Source organism: Prunus avium, chromosome 3 (genome assembly GCF_965620075.1).
Source record: "Prunus avium chromosome 3, drPruAviu1.hap1.1, whole genome shotgun sequence".
Lineage (NCBI taxonomy): Eukaryota > Viridiplantae > Streptophyta > Magnoliopsida > Rosales > Rosaceae > Prunus > Prunus avium.
The window spans coordinates 2,185,474-2,204,084 of record NC_142286.1 but is presented as its reverse complement, the minus strand read 5'-3'; the positions used below and the strand labels follow the sequence as shown (position 1 = coordinate 2,204,084).

The following is an 18,611-nucleotide window of genomic DNA, read 5'->3' as shown; positions in this document are numbered from 1 at the left end:
TCCCAATTTGCAAGATCCAGGAAGTTTCACAATTCCTTGTATAGTTGGTGATAAATTATTTGAGGAACCTTTAATTGATTTCGGTGCTTCAATTAATCTAATGCCATATTCTGTTTTTGAAGTACTAAAGGAAGACAAGCTGAACATCCATGTTCCAAGCACCAATCATATGTTCAATGTCACTCCTTCTACTCAAATGAGAAGGCCACCCGACCCTAAATTTGTGCCTCCTCCATCTAATCCACGTATTGAAGAGCGCTTAAAATTGCTTTTGAAACCTACTCATGTGCATAAAAAGAAAAGAATACGAAATGGGTTGATTAGATGGCAAAGGGATTTGAAGAAACTTCATGTTCGGCACAAGGAGGCGATTGAGCCAAAACCCCCCAAGTGACCCAAGTATGTTGGAAGTCCGGCAAAAGACTTTAAACTTAGCGCTTCTTGGGAGGCAACCCAAGGTGAATAGAAGAAGTTTGTTGTCGTCCTAATCGCTTCAAAGTGGAGTTTCTCTAGACTCAAACTTACTTTTATTTTACTTTATTTATTTATTTTCCTTTTGAGTTAGGATTTCAATCTCCAACCAAGGTAATTTCGATTTTCTTGTTGTTTCTCTTTGTTTTTCTTACTTTTACTTTCCTTTACTTGTTTGTGTTTCTATTTTGTTGTTAAGTTTGGGAAGTAAATTGCTTCATGATTGCACACACTGAACTTTGGCTCAAATGTTTATTTCATTCCATACATGTGATTCCAAACACAAACTTGAAAAAAAAAAAAAAAAAAAAAAAAACATAAATTTCTCAATCACATGTTCATTGTTGCATTTTGCACCACCTGAGGCTTCTGCTAATTGCCTCTGTCTGTTCTTGCTTGTAGAACCTGCAAAAGTTCTACATGATCTTCATTCCTCTTTTGCAGCATCTCTACATGCTGGCTGGCACTGTAGAGCCGCTTCTGCAGGTCCGCCACCAGAGCTTTCAGGGCCGCCACCTCCTCACTCAGTGCCCCGCACTCTCGTGTTCTCGCCAGTAGGCGCATGCCCAAATTTGTGGCCGAGACCGCGTTGAGTACGGTTAGATTGTGGGACTCGTCCACTGCCATCTGGTCAGACCTCTGCGCCACATGCAGGTGATCTGCAACTGTCAGTCTGCTGACAGTCATGCCCTCCGGCATTACTGCCCTTCGCGGCACCACCTCAGAGAAGTTTGAGGCCGAGCCATGGTGGTATGAGGAGTTTGGGAAGATAGGGTTTGGAGGAGCCCTTATCTGGGAATTTGGTGGTGCTAGTGACAGCTCAAGGTTGAGATCATCAAGGTGAGTACATGTGGATGCCATTGTTTTGTTTTTGGATGTTTTTGATGGTTTTCCTTGAGTTTGCAGAAAGAATTGCAGGGTACTCTTCCGCTTGCAGAGGCGTGGCTTAAATAGACATATGCAGATGAGAGGGAGAGCCAACGCCATTTCGGATTTCCCGGGCATGCTCGACCTAATCGCTTCAAGGGGGAGCACATTAACTTTCACTTTACTTTTCTTTTTTCCGTGTTTTTCTAGTGTTTTGTGTTTTTGCCTTTCCCTTTCGGCTATCACCTTTGTCTTATTTTAGTTAGGAAAGTGTGTTTTCCCTTTCGGCTGTCGTCTTTGTTTTGTTTGGGAAGTGTGCTTCTTTTTCTTTTGCAACTTCATTTTCTTTTATTTCTGAAAAAAAAAAAAAAAAAAAAAACAACAACAACAAACAAATACACGGAAAGGGCAAAGACAACCAGGCACACCACTAATACATTAGAAATTATTCTTTCACAGTGCTCGGTGTCTCGGCCATTGGACCTTTGAGTTTAGCCCTATGGCTATCCTCTTCCGGGGCTTCACGCACAGCCTCTTGGGGCTCATCACTCGAGCTCCCAAAGATCGCACTCTTAGCTTGAGCATACCTACTCTCGCGATCGGTTTTCTTGCGTTTACCCGGTTGGTCCAGGTCCTCCAGCTGCTTTCTCATGTCATGGGCGTAAACACTTACCATCTTTGAGAGATTTTGGTTCTCTTCCCGCAACGCCTCTAGCTGGTGTCGATTCACCTCCACTATCCTTGCCCTTTCCCTTTTTAAACTTTTAATAATACTCTGGCACTCTTCCACCATACTTCGCTCCGCCGCCAACTGACCTCTTAGCACCTCCACTTCATGGGACTTCGCAAGTAGGCGATGACCCACACTTGCGACTGTTGCGGTGCTTTGCACGCTTAGTGCCAGAGCATCGCTCACGACCCGGTTGTCATCCCTTGATCCCAGCACCCGTATATCCTTGGGAGTTACTAGATTTCTAGCAACTCCAAGGGCAACATCGTTGTCCAGCAGTATCGAGTCATTCACTGTCACGTGCCCCCGTGCAGAGGCAAAGTAGGGCATCCACACTGGTGCCACTGCTTGGCCCCGAGTCTGAGTCGGTGGAGCTAGGTTGAGATCCAGCGAGAATGGGTAGGAAGAAGCCATTTGAACTTTCTTTTCTTTTGTTCTTTCTTTTCTCTGTTGTGTGTTTCTGCGTTTGTGTGTTTTTCCCCAACTCTTTCTCTTCTTCTTTTATAGAGTTAGTTTCTACGTAACCCTAGACACGGCGCTTCTGCGTTTTGCGCGGCCCTTACGGCCTATCCCCTTAGGTCACCTCACCTGGTCCCCAACCCCTTTAATTACAGTTCTGCCTTTCAGCACTTTTGAGAAACAAAAGTCGTCACACCTTCCTATGAAGCCAATAATTCTGGCTTGGGACCGAGAGAGAGACCGCTGCTTGTCGACACGTCTCTCACTTTGTTTCCCGTGACTCACAGGTGCCGAGACTTCAGGGCCCACTTTTTTCTATTTTACTGAGTCCTCGCTCTTTGTGCTTCTGACTTGGTTTCTCTGTTTTTTATTTTTTTTATTTTTTTATTTACTTTCTTCGCTTTTGGGCTTTCGTTTGGGTTGGGCTTTCATTTGGTTTGTGCATTTCATTGGGCTGGATTTCTGCATGTGTAAGATTGTTGTTAGGGCTTACTGTTTGGTTTTGTTTGGTGTTGTTTTGTTTTGTTTTGTTTTGCAACCGTGTTGTAGTTGTTTTTCTTTTTTGTTTTTGTATTTACTTGCTCTTTCCCTTTATTTCTTGTTATAACGTTGTTAATGCCTGAATTCTTTAACATTGAGGACAATGTTTATTTCTAAGTTTGGGAAGGGATAGCAAGTCTTTTTCGTTTCGCTTAAATTCTTGCTTTAATTTGTTCTGTTTTCTTTTCAGTTTTGAGTCTTTTTTGTTTTCAAGTCACTTTCCGGACATATATGATGAGATTGTGATGAATGTTTACATGACTTGATTGAAGATGTTAAAAAAAAATAAAAAAAATAAAAAAAAAAATTTGTTATTCACTAAATGGCATCGTTCTAGCATGATATGTTTGAAACCCTCTATGCACTTGCCATTTGTTTCATAATTCTCCAGTTGAGGGACTTGCATGATCCAAAGAATTGTATCAAGCATGAATTAGACTTGTATAACCATATAATGTGAGCTTTGAGCCTTGTGCTTCAATTCATGAGTGTTATACACATATTCTTACTTTTCTTGTCATCTGAGTTGTTGTCTGATCTCATTATTCATTGATTTGGTTGAGCACTTAAAAGTTACTCATTCTTGTGCAATTTGATTACATGACATTTGAGAAATGATATTAAGGCCCTCTTTGGACCGTTTGTGCCTTTCAAGCTAACCCTATGCATGCTTAAGCATGATTTTCCATTGTTAACCACCTTGAGCCTATATGTATGCCTTTTCTTTCAAGTAACCAATTATTACTTCTAGCCTTAGCCTGAAAAACAAGAATTCACCTTTCTAAGGAACTCGTGAGCTTTAATTTAGATGTGTTTTTCATGCTAAGTTTGGGAAGGGTTATTACATTCTTTAAAAAAAAAAAAAAAAAAAAAAAGTACTTCACTCAAAGGGTGAAAGAAAAGAGAAAAGTCGTGGTTAAGTGGCAATGGTTTCAATTTCAATTCCATGTTTCTTGGTTGTTCAAATGGAAGGAAGGAGTGTGAATCATAATTAGTGGAGGTATAAGGCTTTGTGGTCTATTTGATCACCAAAAACTGAGTGAAAATCTCAAGCGTGATGTTTCAAAGTCTTTTAGTCAACGATTATATGCTCTTACATTGTGAGTTCCTTGGACTTTGTTGTATCCATATCCTTCATTTCTTACTCACCTTACACCCTTAGCCCCATTACAACCTATAATAAAGACCTAAATTGATCCTAAATGTCATGTGGTTGATTTGCACACATTTTTCAGCTTTTAAGTGTTTAGCATCCTTCTTGAGATCATATTCATGCATGTTTTTCATCTTGCTAATTTTGAGTTAAGTCCCGTATGGTTTAACTCTATTCTCATATTTATTATTGAGTGATGCATTGTAACCCTCTTCCGAGTGATTCATTTGTGAGAGGACAACTTTGGTGAGATTTGAAGTTACATTTGTGCTTGGTATGATTTTTGAAGTTGTGTGAAAACTGAAATTGGAGAATGAGTTCCATTTGGCCATCACACAACTACACTTGAGCATGTTGTGTTATGAATTTTGCCGCTTTGTGAATAATGTGTAAACTGAGTTTTTCTTGTGAAAACTTTTGAGTCGTTTGCATGAGTTGCTCTCTCCTTAGAAAGTGTTCGGAAAGTTTTGTTTCGAGTCTTGTTTTAATTTCTGTTTTGCTCGAGGACTAGCAAAAGATAAGTTTGGGAAGTTTGTTCGGTTCATTTTTACACATGATTTTTCATGTTATTCACCCACTATTTTGAGTTAGTTCTTGACATTTTATAGCTTTTTACTTCTTTTTTGTGTTTTAATAGGTTTTACCTTGGTTTGTATGAAAATGAGCTAAAAGTGCATTATTTGATATAAATTCTGTTTTTGTTCATTTTCGTAGGTCAACTTCGTGGCCTTGGATCAGCATGTTCCGGTCCTTGGATGAGGTGATGATCTTCATAAGACTTGTTCCAATGGATGTTAACTACAACATATCCAAATTTGAGCTCCATTGGGCAAGTGTAGCCTATCCAGCTGATCGGACAATTGACGCTGGCTCTGGATGTTTGTTTTGGCCCAGTTTTCACCCCCACTTAATAGCATTTTATTTCTACTTGTTACCACACCTTTTGGTAACAATGGATTGCATTTGAGTGGCATTTCCTGAGTCAATTGGAGCCTTGGATTATACCTTAAAACAAGGTTTCATCATTTGCAAGGGGACAATGGGCAATAGCTTTAGAGAAAGAATAAGTTTTATACTAAAAGAAAAGCTGGAAAGGAGGAGAGAGAGAAGTCAAAAGGGATTGCAATCAGATTTGGGGGAGTTTTTGCAACGGGAGAGAGGGTATTCCACCATTCTACACAATTGAGAGCAGATTTTGGAGCTTGGAGCTAGGAGAAAGACAAGGTGCAGTCAAGAAAAGTGGAGAAGAAGACTTCCACCATTGATGATCTTGAAGCTTTCATCATTTTCTGAAAATCTGTAAACTCTTTCTAATTTCATTTTGAATTTGTGTTTGAAATGATTATGAGGAACTAAACTCCATAGCTAGGGCTTAGGTTGAAGCCCTAAACATGATTACCTTATTGTTTTGATGCTTGAGTGTATGAATTTCTAGATGTTGTTGATGAACCCCATTCACTAATTGAATTTTATGATATGTGTTTGCTTCCTTTGCTTAATCACCTTAGGTTGTATGCATGTAGCTAAAGTTGAGAAGTTGTGTAAGATAACCAAGAACACAATTTCTAATTAGCAACAAATGATTGAACTTGTTTAAGTGAGCATCATGTGAATTGGTTTCTTGACAACAATTGATGAATTCCAATTCACCAAATTAATCTATCCTTGATGTGTGTTTTCCTTGATTGATTACCTTTGAAAGCATGCTTCTTGAGGTTGTTGGGATTATGTGTATCTTCATGTTTTCCTAAGCAATAGATGGATGGAGTAAGAACCATCCATGTGAATTGGTTTCTTGAATACCTAATGTAAACACCATGCTATTAGGGTTCTTGTGATGTTCATATTCTCTTTGAACTTAATGGGTTTTCCTTGCAATCGAATCGAAGTACGAACCATACCTAGGTTCGGTTATGAGGAGGGCACAAGTATTGTAGCACGAACCATGCACTTTACGTATATTAGAGAGAATCAATGCGTCTTGAGCCACGACCCATGGTCTTGATTGCGAACATCTTCATCAATACATTTAGAGTTCATCACTTGAGTATCCATGAACATTGGTAGAATTGTTTAGGGTGGATTCCGAAACCCTAGTGTTTGTTACATTTTAATTTCACATTTTGATAATTCATCTCTGCCATTCACATTTAAATTCAAAGTCCATTTACTTTCATGCAATAGAAATAGGTCACTTGAACCAAATCAAAAAACCCCCCCAATGTGTGTGTGAGTTGCGTGTTTGACACGTTTTGTGTCTTTGTCACTGAATTTTGTTTGTTTCGTAATTGTTTTGGACTTTTGGTCCGCGTTGTGTTCTTGCATTTTCTGTGCTGATTCCAACCGTATAAAGAACGTGAATTTTGGATAAACGGTTGGAAAGTTATAGGTCAAAAACTGGACAGAGGTCGAAACTGAAAAACAGAGAAACGAATCTGTCCAAATGGTGATAAACGGGTGATAGAAAGTGCTGTTTGTGTTTTTCTTTGTTTTCTTGTGTTGTTTCATTTCTTTTATCTTCCTTACTTCATTTTTAGTTTCCAATTTGTATTGTGTTTGTGTGTTGTGTAAAATTAGTGTTCTTTACGTACTCAAATTAGAACTTATAGGAAACCGACAAGTTCTTCGTGGGATCGACCCCGTACTTACATAATCTATACTTCATTAGATTCGTGCACTTGCGGGTATTTTTAATTGGTTGTTTGCACATTAATTTGTGTCCTTTTAGGAATGCAACAAAGTCCTTCAGGTATAGGCCTTATTTTTCTTTAGTTGTGATGATTTTTTTGTACATCGTTTGCAAAAGAAAGATTTGAAAAATGATTACCAAATTAACGAATGAGGCATTGCGCACAATCATGGCATGGTTAGAAAGAGATACCCATAGAAGGACTGAAAGTGCAGCAGATTAACTAAAGTCAAACTAATTTGGAGATCCTATAATGATGGCTCACTATAAAAGTGAGGCTCTTTTGTATTCAAGACAGAGATTACTAATATACAGACGTACGCAAAAAAGAAAAGAAGACGAATAAGATTAGGATGTGCTGTTATCCCTTCTTTCTCAGCCCCTCATAATAATATGGGGAGGCATCTCCTTTCATTTACTTTTTTCCTGCTTCAATTTCATTGCACATTTTCATGGACACATAGAGTGGAAGAATCTCATACGCTAGGAAAGACAAGGCTCAGATAATGAGGAGAAAAATCCAGCAGCAGAATGAGCCCTGGCCCTAACAGAATCCCTGAAAAGCAGCCCTTGATGGATGTTCACAGCATAATACTGGTTTATTCCATCTCTTGGAGTCTTTGAGCCCTTAAAACACAAGCAGAAGCAGCTATGCATACTAGAAGAATTATACTTGTCAAATAAGCAAAGCAGTCATAGGGCTCCTCTTTCTTGGCAGGCACAGGTGACTAATGCAGCTACAAATGTACAATCACTTTCATTGACCTGCCAAAGAAGAGTTGCCCTCCGATTGCTTTGGCTTAATGAAATTTGCAGCCTGTCTGATCATGTAGTAGAGCCCTGTCATGCAAAACATATACGGCAAGGTATAATATTAGGCTAGGCTAGCCAAGGATATACTTAGGTTTTGTCATATTTGAAAATAATTGTAGAGGTAGAGCTATAATACTGAAGTTATTTTTGTTGTACAAAGTTGTTCTGCTTTGTGACTAAGCAAGCAGGCTAAGTGACTTTACCATGTGGCTTTGCACAATGCAGGGAAATAGTGTGATTTTATATAGGTGGAATGGAAGGTGGAAGCCATATATACAAGCAATTACTAATTTCCCTGGTCCATTTTGTCAGTTGTGGCCATATAGCAAATTTGTCTGAGAGGATGTTCTTGTTTTGTGCTTAAACAGTGCGTATAAAAATAAAACAATTCTGTATAAAAGACCAGTAAGTTTCTTTTCTACAACTATTTTTGACACCCAAGGGAAGTCTAGCCGACCAATCAAGCCACTTTTTCAAAGTAATGGACTTATTTTTGCTTCTTTTTGGATAAAGCGAAGAAGCAAAATGTAGTTTGGTTTGGGATAATTGTGATCATAGTTATATATCCCCCACTCCAGGTCTGGAAAGTGTTTTTAGGGCTCTTGTTTCTCGTAATGTCCTTCTCCGAGACTTTACGGTCCATCTTTTGAAAATCTTTTTCCTTTCATCGGAAATGCACGTAGTATAGCCGACCGGCTATATGTTTTTTAATTTTAAAAAACGTAGTATAGCCGGTTGGCTAAACTATTTATTAAAAAATTAAAAAGTTTATAGGGCCATTTGAATACAATGTTAAGCTCGTTTTACAAAACCCAACTCGTTAGGTTAGTTGTTTTCTTCTTCCCAGCGTAGTCTACACTCCTTCCTCTCGCTGTTTCGACTTCATCTCCCTCTCTCGGTCTTTCTTCATAACAAGCAGCGCCTCAGTGCCACCTTAAGGGTCGCCGCCTCCTGCGCCCTTCAACCGGTCGTCGCCTCAACGGCAAAATGCCAGCCCAGGCCAGCCAGGCGGGCGCTAGGCGGCCTAGGCGGGGGCTAGGAGGCCTAGGCGGGCGCTAGGCGGCTTAGGCGGCTTAGGCGGCTTAGGCGGGCGCTATGCGGGCGTTAGGCGGCGCCCAACTCCCTGGCGGCTACTCCTTACGATTAGGATGAAATCGCGACGGCGCCCAACTGGGAGGTGATTGATACAGAAGAGGTATTATGCTGAACTTTTGTTATACGATCAATGTGATTGTAGTACATATTGCTTGACCTTGTATAAGTTATAATATTTACTTGCTTTTTCTTAAACCAAATGCAGGCTCTGTGTGCTTTGTTGTCAGTTTTGGATGACAGGGGTAAACGAGAGGCTCTGCTTATTGAATCCGTAGAGAAACGATGCCAAGCGATGTCAAGTAGAATGATAAATAGTGATAGAATTGACAACTTGGCGCAATCTGATCAATCTGAACTGGATAGTGTTAGAGAAGACACTTATTCACCATTATGTGATGTAGACAACAACTTCTCTGGAATTGCAAATGATTCTCTGCCTTCATCTGGAGTTGTGGCTCTTGAAGTTAGAAAGAAAGGAGAACAACAGAAACAGAAATGGAGCCGAATCCAAGCATTTGATTCATGGTTATGGAATTCCTTTTACCTAGATCTTAATGCTGTCAAACATGGTAGACGATCCTATTTTGATACACTTACTAGATGTGAAAGTTGTCATGATTTGTATTGGAGAGATGAGAAGCACTGCAGGATTTGCCATACAACATTTGAGCTTCATTTTGATCTGGAAGAATCGTGTGCCATCCATGTAGCCACATGTAAGGAGAAAGAAGCGAGTGATACTTTTCCTAAGCATAAGGTCCTCTCATCACAGATCCAATCACTAAAAGCTGCAATGCATGCAATTGAGGTAACCCATCATTTGGATTTTAGCTTTCCATTTTCTGATATTTGTTTGTTATAGTAATGAAGATGTCCTCCAGTTAAAAAGATTTCAAGCTACGCATATCTTTGATAGACTGGAGGAGAATAGGACTTCAGTTGAGGATCAACCTAGGAATGAATTAAGTGGTCATGATTTGGATAATTAGAATGTGACGTTGAGATTTATGTGCAATCAAATCCGATAGCTTTTATATAATTTATAAAAAAAAAGAGAAGTGAAAATCTCTGAAGTGCAATAAGATTTTAGATGAAAGGGATGGGGGATGGCGGGAAAACAAGACTAAAAGAGGAATTTAGCATGTGTTACTGGGAAGGGATTGATGAAAATGCATACTGCTGTGAATGGAGCAGAATGGTTGATTAGCATCCACCTGCCCTATCTGATTAGTTCTGGCCTCTGGTAGCTAACCCTAAATAGTGGGATTATTTTAGTTGGATTTGGGGCCTGAACCTTTTTGATTGTCTGATGCTTAAAACAGGTTTTCTAGGTTATATATCGAAGACATTTCAATTCGCCCTAAATTTTTTAATGTTTTTTCGTGCTATATTGATCTCCACCTCGCTCTGCTTTGTGCAGTCAGTCATGCCAGAAGATGCTTTGTTGGGTGCTTGGAAAAAATCTGCTCATAAGCTGTGGGTGAAACGACTAAGACGTACCTAGGAAATGAGCCTTATGGTGAAGTATGGTTTACGTCCTCGTACTTTGAAGGGTGAATTGTTCAGAGTTCTGCTAGAGCAAGGAATTCTTGGGTTGAAAGTTTCTGAGTTGGTGAAGTCATTGCAGGTAATTTTCTTGAAAATATTGTTATCATTATCTCTCATGTTTTAATCATTAAGTTGATACCAGCCAAGCACAACATTCCACTTGAATTAGCGATGGACTTTGTTTTTGTTTTGCAAATTTCTGAATTGAATCTTTCCAGTGGAATAGAGGAACTAGAGTCTTTAATTGGTTCAACTCTTTCAAGTGATATTACATTATTTGAAAAGATTTCATCATCTCCACATATCATGTGCGTATTAATTCTTCTGAAAAGGAAGTGGAGGAATCCCAATCAGATACCGAAGACTCTGAAGCAGTTGATGATGACCTCGGTGACAGTGGTACATGTAGCAGTGATGATGATTCTGGGTGCAATTCAGGAAATTCCAAAATTAAAAAGCTGACTTATATGAACCAAAACAAAAAAACAAAAACAAAAACAAAAAAAACAAAAAAACCGAAACTGATAGCTTCTTGTTGTCTTTGCTAGTTCTTAAATGTTCTTCAATTGTAACTATAGTTTTCAACAGCATTTAAACATGCATGGTATTTAAGTAATTTTCAGCTTGAGCCTCTTCGCTTTAGCAATTTATTGATGAGTAATCAGCCAACACTAGATTCTAGCTTCTTTAACAGATCTCAAGTCCTTGTGACATTAATTGCTAGACTAGCCTTTAACCCATTAAGCTTCCTAGACTGTTGAGCAATGACAGTGGCAGTGGTAGGGCTCTGCTCCAAAACGACTTCGTATCCATCTCTGAAAGTGTCCATATTTGGAGCCATGAGCTGCCAGAAAAGCCCACCTACACACGAGCCCCCTCTGCTGGCACTGCTGTAAATGTCACTGTATATTTTTCCAAAGTAGGCGTCCCTCTTTTGTAGGACATAGCCCGGCAATTTATAAGACTTGCCGAACTCAGCCACGAGCAGTGGTTTCTTCACCACTGTGTTGCAGTCTTGAATGTGTGCTTGCACCCATCTGTCCACAAAACCAGCTTGAGCCTCTTCGCTTTGTCCTGATAACCTATCCATCATCATGTTCTCATATATCAGACCTTTTTTGAAGTTTTCTAGTAATGTACTTGGAATATATACCACAAATTAATGAAATAGCTAAGGGGGATAGAGGTTTTGAACGTACCATTGATCAGCATAGATATGTATAGTGGCAAAATCGATTTGGGGAAGCAAGTTGGTGGCTATGAAATCAGAGCCAAACTCTAGGTTACCAGGGTTGTACTGCTTCTTGTCCGGCGTCGTTTCCCCATAAAATCCTTCAAGCCCTATTTCTAGTAAATGCTCACTATCAATGGACTTAACGTGTGCGGCCATTTCTGTCACCCATTGCTGCACAATAATAATTTACCAAAATAAGTTAAAAATAATTTATTTTTTTTAAAGGAAAAACAAATAATATTTGAAGAGAGATACCTGAAGAAGGGCTCCAGAGACATCAGATTGGCAACGAGGTTCATTTATTAGTTCCCAAGCAAAGATGGTTGGATCATCTTTGTAGGCCACCCTTGTTATGGAGTTTATTCTTGTGAGCACAGTCTGCATAGGAATTAGGATTGTTCTTGTGATATCGGAACAGACTAGAAGATTTCCTAGCAGGTCCAACATTCTCACATACTCGTATGCAAAAATACACATGGGAAAAAGTAAATCTATGCAACGTTAATGACTAATAATTCATAACAAATGGGAGACCCTTCTAAAGTGGTATTTAATAATTTGTCTAATACAGGAAACGGATTGAAAAAAGAAAACATTTAATTGATAACTGAAAAACTAAGCCAAAAAATTAGTAAATTAATTAATTAATGTGAAAAAATTAAATAGGAATTAATTAAGCACCTACCTTAATATGATCTTTATAATATCCTTTGATGACAGCGTTTGAATAGAAGTCGTCATCGCTGCTGATGGGTTGGCCACGGTCTCTTGCCCACTGCACGTATTGCTTTCTACCCCCAAAGTCGCTAAAGTTGTTCACAAAGCTTAGAATCACATATACTCCGAATTTTTTAGCCTCTGATATCACAAAATCTAATCCCTACCTCAAAAGAAAATTTATAACTAATTAATCATATAAGATCGACCATAACCCAAAATTCAAGAATATCTTTAACAACAAGAAAAGGGGGGAAATTTTAATTAATAAGTCATACTTTCGGCGGCCATAGAAAAGGTTAATGCTGGAATTGATTGAGTGAAATTTAAGACCCGTTTGGAATTGTTTCTATATGAAGTATTTTTTCTAGAAGCGCTTTTAGTTGTTCCCATCTCAATCATGCACTTATTTTTGAATGACTATGAATATGAACCATACATATACTCAAATTAAATTTCTACTTTTGTGAAATCAATAGTTCCAATTAACAAATTTTTAGGTCATCTCAACCCATGAGGCCAAACTCAAAATATTCCAAATTTTAGCAAAATTCCTCTCCCAACCCAAGAAAATTAAGAGGCTAGAAGTTGGGAAAACCCAAACTTGGGGCCAAATACTAGTCCAACTATTGCTTGGATTGGAAATTTTTTCTATGGAGCCCACTAAAAGACGTAGGCCATGTACAAGCAGCTGTGAAAGGGGCCCGTGCTGCTGCTGTTGTAGACCTCCTTGTACCACGTATTGCGTGCATGTGATGTAGCCATTGGAATCCAACAACACAATTCAAACAACCCTTTTATTTTATTTTATTTTTATTCCCATAGTAACCCAAATCAATGATCTAGATTAAATCCAAGCTATTTTAATGGTAAAAAGATATCAAACGGCTGAAATTTAAATCCAATGATCAAAATGATATTTTTAAATTAATTTAAATTAGATTCAACCCCAAAACTCTATAAATACCCACCCATTTCTCAAATAATCTACCAAAAGTTATATTTATGGAATTTCAATTTTTTTAGGTCAAATTGTTCAAAAAATTAAGTTATGAAATTTAAAAAGATTAAATGAAGAAAAATTATCTATTTAAAAAAAAATTAGACTTAAACCATTCTTAAATAATTTAATAAAGTTTCGGACTTAAAATTTGAGTCTGAATGGTTGGGGAAAAAACGGTTTGAATCCGAGCAAAACCCAAATAGTTACTTTTTGAAGGGGGAAAATTTGGGTTTAGCCCCAAATGAGTTGGAGAAGACCTTACAACAACATAACATGTGAAACTATATTGAAAGAACATAGCTACATATATGTACCTTGAATGTGTCCTCGTTATAGGAGCCAGGAGAAGGCTGAAGGGGTCTGTCTGTGCCGTTGCCATCATTGAAAGCCCAAGTTCTAGCAACATTCATGCCATACCTGGAGGCTTGTTGGAATGCAGAGGTGACCTTGGCTCTTGAAGATGGGTCAGATGCCATGTACATCATCCAATATGAATTGAAACCATTTATGTAAAACGGTCTCCCATTCATAACAAAACGGGTTCCTTCTGTTCGAGCAAAAGCACCACCATTAGAGGCATGTTTGGCATCACCTTTACAATCTCCAAGTTGAATGAAGATCAACACCAAAAGAGTTGACAAAACAAACAAACCCTTCCCCGACATGGTTGTTTTGTTGAGTACTATAATTTTATGCCTTAATTAACTTTTCTATTTAGTAGCTAGGGCTAAGCTAATATATATAGTAATATAATGGATAATTAGGAATAAAAAGAAATTAAGAGAAAGAAGAATTGGGAAAGCTTTGTGTTGTTCATGTATGCATTAATAATACCATATCTTAGTTACTGGATTGTACATATATACATTAAAAATTAAGATATTTTACCATATTTAAGAGATTTGGTTGGTTTCTGTTTTAAAATATATACCATAAACAGATCTCTTACTGGGATTTGCCTAGCTTCTTTAATAATTAAAAAAAAAACTACGTGTTCAAAAAAAAAAAAAAAAATTACCACAACTAAGCACTCTCTGGATTTCCTTTTAAAGAGATACCATATTAATGAGAAATTCAGGACTTGTTATTATCAATTCACACGTGTTATATTTAGCCTTTGGTCTAGTGGTAATTTTCTACATTCGGTTGGAGAGGGCGATATATATTGTGATGAGTTCAATACCTAATTAGTTGTGGCTAGCCTTATTGTGGCCGTATTGGCCCGTTGTAAATTGTCGTGACTGTATGAAAAATAAACTAAATTCTATAAATACAAGTCAAAATAAAGTAATATATAAAAAGATAATTGACAAACAAATAGTTTTGTTAAGAAATTCTCATTCAAACACGATAAGTCATTACTTATACGCAAGTTTAATTAATTTTTGGAGTTTGTTACATACATGTCATGAACATGTATGTAACAACCAATGAACAATTTGACCGTTAAACAGTCCAACAACGAGAAAAAAATTATGGAAGCCCAATAGTTTGAAAGTCCAGCCAATACCTCTGGCCCAATCTGTTAGACTTTTTGCTAATATTTACTAACCTTTTCGCACGTGCTTCTGCGTCTGTGCTAATATTTACTAACCTTTTCGCATGCACTTCTGCATCTGTGAGAGTCTGTTTTTTTTTTTAAAGTTTAAATTTTATTTTAGAATTTAAAAAGTTAATGGGTAGTTGTGTTCTATAAAAATAAGATCCATTATCTGATTTTTTATTTAATTTTAATTTTTTTAATATGAAAAAGTGTAAATTTACCATATTATCCTCATTTAATTAATAATTTCAATTCTTAATGTTTGTATTAACCAAAGACATTTTCTGGTATTTTGAATGTTTATCATCCTTTGCCTTTTGCTTTATATATATAGAAGATAAATAATGACAAAATTTATCGTCATGCGCCACCATATAAGTGACTGACAAGTTGTATAATTTTTCTTATTTAATAAACAGGACACATTGATGTTGAGCAAGTCAAGAGAGTCAGTAAATTATGCTATGTTTAGATGACTTTATTAGAGAAGTAGTCGAAATGTTAAATAGAACATCCATTTGTACTAAAAGGACAAGATTACGTATTCTAATACTCAAGTCGTGTTGATATAGAGTACATTACCTTTCGTGTTGATATCAAGATGGATGAGCGATAATATACTAAATTCATATACAATACGGACACTAGGACTCAAACATATAACTTTTCATGGGGAAGTCCAAACCACTACACTAATGGGTCCTATACACAAACATCTTTGTAAAAGAATAAAATCTATTTTGTACATTATCTACTTATTGACAACATCTCTCGTAGAAGTAAGACTATTGTGGATCTTACCTCTATGACAGAAGCGGCCAGCAATTTTGTAGACGATCGTGGTAAATTTGTGTCATTCCCTATTGTAAAAACACATAAGTAACCATGGAAAAAAGGTTAAATAGAACATATGTAACTTGAAATGTTCTATGCAAGGGAAATTTGTTGGTTGCAGTGTGGCCCTATATAAGGGACTTGATCCTTAATCTTAAGAGAAATTATCAAATCTTTAAACTGATAGAAATATCAAAGCTACAACCACATGCTAATTCTAAATCTCGTTCAATGCAACAACAGGTACACCATCAGAACTATCCCATCACAATAAGCCAGTAATTTTAACATGTCTCTTTAGCTTGTAGCTTCCCAACATCAATGGAGACAGCAAAACCTGCGTATCAGTTTCCTAAATTACATTCCAAGACCTATTGAGCCACACAGAACAGCCAGTTGGGTGGAATTTTTTAAAGCCTTCAATAATTGGGGGAAAAATCTGAGAAATTTGTAGAAACAGAGAATTCTTGTAATATTGGGTAGAGTGTTACCTTCAGGAATCAACATGAGCATGGTGAAGCAAACCTCGAGCATTATGCAGAAGAGCATTGGCCTCCTCATTTGAGGCATCAAGCATGCGCAATTCTCTGATCTCTTCCTGCCATTTCTCAATTTGTTCCTTGTGCACCCTGCACCCACAAATTTCAATCATCGAAAACTCAAATAATAAATAACTCTCTGTCTAAATTATTTTGATACATGCAAAATTGGAGGAGGGAGTTTGAAAACAAGACTTCGGGAGCAGAGGTAATTGCTCTTAACCACTTAGCTACAACCCTTTGCGTCTCTCTCTAGAGTATTAAATTAATAATAATATTACCCGATATATATTACAAAAGCAACAGAAAAACAAAACAAAATAAAATTACTCAAAAACATATACTATAACTTTGCAACTGACATAATCATCCGCTCTTCGAATTCATCACCAATCTTCTGAAACATAGCCTTCCCTGATCCCAGAAGTTCAGATACCTATGTAAAACTCCAATTATAACAGAAACAAAAAAAGAAAAAGAAAATTGTAAATACAATCAAACAAGGATTTTTTATTTTTTATTTTTTTGTTTTTGTTTCATTTACACTGAAATTGAACAGTTAATTACCAGCTGAGTGAACCGTTCGATCTTTTCAAGAATATGAGCGACTGCAAGCTCCACCTCCTCAGATCCAGCAACGAACGTCTCCAACTCTTCATTCTGTGCCTTTTCTGGGTCTGAGATCGCTCCTTCTTCTTCCTCCTGGTAATTTCAACAATCAGATTTCAGACACTAACACAACGGCAGAAGAAGCACAAGGCACCGTTCGGAGATCGCAGAATGCGTTATACTTACATCTGGTTTCATGCGCTTTCTTCTAGATTCACTGTCTTTGTTCTCCATTTGGATCGATCGTCGACGAAGCTAATTAAGCGATCAGCCAAACAGAACCTTGCGATTACAAAAACAGTACGAAATTAAGCATAAATCTTCACTATAACATTAATAATATTACTATTAAGCATAACGTAATAAGCATCCGTGCCTTCGATCTCAATCTGATTGACTGCGATGAAGACGACGATTCAAATCTTCGTCTTCGTCTTGTCTTCTCCAACTTTCAGACGCGCGGGAACTCTGCTTCTACAGACCAAATTTTGTGAAGGAAAGCGTGTTATTTATTGGTTCCAAGCAACATTTTGGTTGGGCTTGATCTTTATTTTTAATTTCAAAATAGGCCGAACTGGGTAGGCCCACCTTGGCTCATTGGGACGTGTCTGATCTGCTAAAACTTCTAAATACCAATTTTTCTCAAAAACTGTTGATAAGTGCTAGCAACATAAAGATTTTCTTTTTAAGAATATATTTTTAACCAATAAAGGATTACAAAAGAAAATTGTAGCTCAAATGGTTTAATAGAACAACATCCGAAGTCCAACGAATCCTTCTTTTTCCGATATTACTTGTATCAAAACAAAAAAATAGGTTCCTTACAAATCAATATGTGCGGATAAATCATAGTGATAAAATTTGACATTTAAGAATTTGTATTGCTCAAGTTTGGATAAAGGATTTGAAAATTACATAGAATTCTAAAATGAAAGAATTTAGATTTCCATCATTTCAATTTATGGCAATTGAAGATTTCAATGTTTAGATTTATATACGGTCGAATTTTGTAAATAATAGACTTTGCAAATGGCATTATGAAAATTGTGAAATGACGCATATTTTGGTGGAAATTAAACTCGAAAATTTGATGTCCTAATTTTCATGTTTTCTCTGCTTATCATTTAATAAATTCCGCATTTAAGTTACAAGGGAATTGTCAAAATATTTGGCTCATATGAAAAGAAAAAAAAACTTTGGCAACATAGTCCAACGGATAAAAAAGAAAAAAAAATGATAATGAATTGCCACACAAGAAAAAGAAAATAATAATTGGACTGGGGAGGTGAGCGCTCTATTTCTCGGTTTCTTATGCAACCAACTACGGCGGTGGCCGCTTCTTCTTCTTCTTCTTCATTCTTCTTCTGGAAATTTATCTCTTGGAGGCTCTGCCTGAACCCTAAACCCTAAGACTTCCATCTCTCTTCCTCTTTGTCAATGCCTCTGAGTCAAAATTCCTTATCTTGCTTTCGGTCCTGTTGTGGGCGTGAGGTCTAATTGTAATTCTCAAATGGGAGTGAATGAAAGCTGAGAAGGGCGGGAAGCCATACACGAAAAGAAATGTTCGAAGGAGTTGTTAATCAGGTCATTTCGGGTTTTCTCGGTCGCTACTTCAGAGATATTCAGAGACACCAGCTCAAGTTCACCCTATGGGAAGGTATAATTTTTACACAGAGACATAAACCCAATTTTTTTATATTCCGTATTTAATTTTGGGTTTTATGATATTGGTTTCATGTCTGTTACTGAGAATTGATTGAATTATGC

At 37.3% G+C, this 18,611-nt stretch overlaps 3 protein-coding genes and 1 long non-coding RNA gene across 8 annotated transcripts in view; 2 read left to right on the top strand and 2 right to left on the bottom strand.

The window, feature by feature from the left end:
* Positions 1-8,519: 8,519 nt before the first annotated feature.
* Positions 8,520-10,667, top strand: LOC148295430 (uncharacterized). 2 transcript variants are annotated; one of them, XR_015834626.1, is made up of 4 exons: positions 8,520-8,790; positions 8,831-8,917; positions 9,023-9,625; positions 10,238-10,667. It is a non-coding gene; the product is annotated as an uncharacterized LOC148295430 (long non-coding RNA). The 2 variants fall into 2 exon arrangements; XR_015834625.1 differs by having other exon boundaries at positions 8,521-8,917.
* Positions 10,668-10,878: 211 nt separating this feature from the next.
* On the bottom strand, positions 10,879-13,984 carry LOC110761662 (mannan endo-1,4-beta-mannosidase 1-like). Its single transcript, XM_021964199.2, has 5 exons — positions 13,634-13,984; positions 12,285-12,479; positions 11,855-11,977; positions 11,565-11,770; positions 10,879-11,447 (listed from the first exon to the last, which is right to left on the bottom strand). Exons 1-5 carry the CDS (start codon positions 13,982-13,984, stop codon positions 11,063-11,065), a joined length of 1,260 nt encoding a protein of 419 aa, XP_021819891.2. The 3' UTR covers positions 10,879-11,062.
* On the bottom strand, positions 13,730-17,378 carry LOC110761663 (knotted 1-binding protein). Of its 4 annotated transcripts, XR_015834624.1 has the most exons (7): positions 17,221-17,378; positions 17,031-17,126; positions 16,803-16,937; positions 16,598-16,671; positions 16,188-16,325; positions 15,664-15,722; positions 13,730-13,866 (listed from the first exon to the last, which is right to left on the bottom strand). XR_015834624.1 is itself a non-coding variant. In XM_021964202.2 (6 exons), exons 2-5 carry the CDS (start codon positions 17,076-17,078, stop codon positions 16,190-16,192), a joined length of 393 nt encoding a protein of 130 aa, XP_021819894.1. In that variant the 5' UTR covers positions 17,079-17,126; positions 17,221-17,378; the 3' UTR covers positions 15,568-15,722; positions 16,188-16,189. The 4 variants fall into 4 exon arrangements, 3 of the variants coding, with proteins under 3 accessions (XP_021819894.1, XP_021819893.1, XP_021819892.1); XM_021964202.2 differs by lacking the exon at positions 13,730-13,866 and having other exon boundaries at positions 15,568-15,722; XM_021964201.2 differs by lacking the exons at positions 13,730-13,866; positions 15,664-15,722 and adding an exon at positions 15,851-16,067.
* Positions 17,379-18,096: 718 nt separating this feature from the next.
* The window catches only part of LOC110761714 (vacuolar protein sorting-associated protein, putative (DUF1162)), a 28,781-nt gene continuing 28,266 nt past the window's right edge, over positions 18,097-18,611 (top strand). The window contains exon 1 of the mRNA XM_021964265.2: positions 18,097-18,501. Coding sequence (XP_021819957.2) covers positions 18,405-18,501 — 97 coding nt within the window. The 5' untranslated portion in view covers positions 18,097-18,404. The remainder of the gene's footprint in view (positions 18,502-18,611) is intronic.

Coding starts and splice junctions, on each gene's coding strand:
- LOC110761662 (XM_021964199.2), bottom strand. CDS start 13,984: ATGTCGGGGAAGGGTTTGTTTGTTTTGTCAACTCTTTTGGTGTTGATC. Junction 11,978..12,284: donor ATTATAAAGATCATATTAAG/GTAGGTGCTTAA, acceptor ATTCCTATGCAG/ACTGTGCTCACAAGAATAAA. Junction 11,771..11,854: donor TCTCTGGAGCCCTTCTTCAG/GTATCTCTCTTC, acceptor ATTATTGTGCAG/CAATGGGTGACAGAAATGGC.
- LOC110761663 (XM_021964202.2), bottom strand. CDS start 17,078: ATGGAGAACAAAGACAGTGAATCTAGAAGAAAGCGCATGAAACCAGAT. Junction 16,938..17,030: donor GAAAGCGCATGAAACCAGAT/GTAAGTATAACG, acceptor TGAAATTACCAG/GAGGAAGAAGAAGGAGCGAT. Junction 16,326..16,597: donor TTCGAAGAGCGGATGATTAT/GTCAGTTGCAAA, acceptor TTGTGGGTGCAG/GGTGCACAAGGAACAAATTG.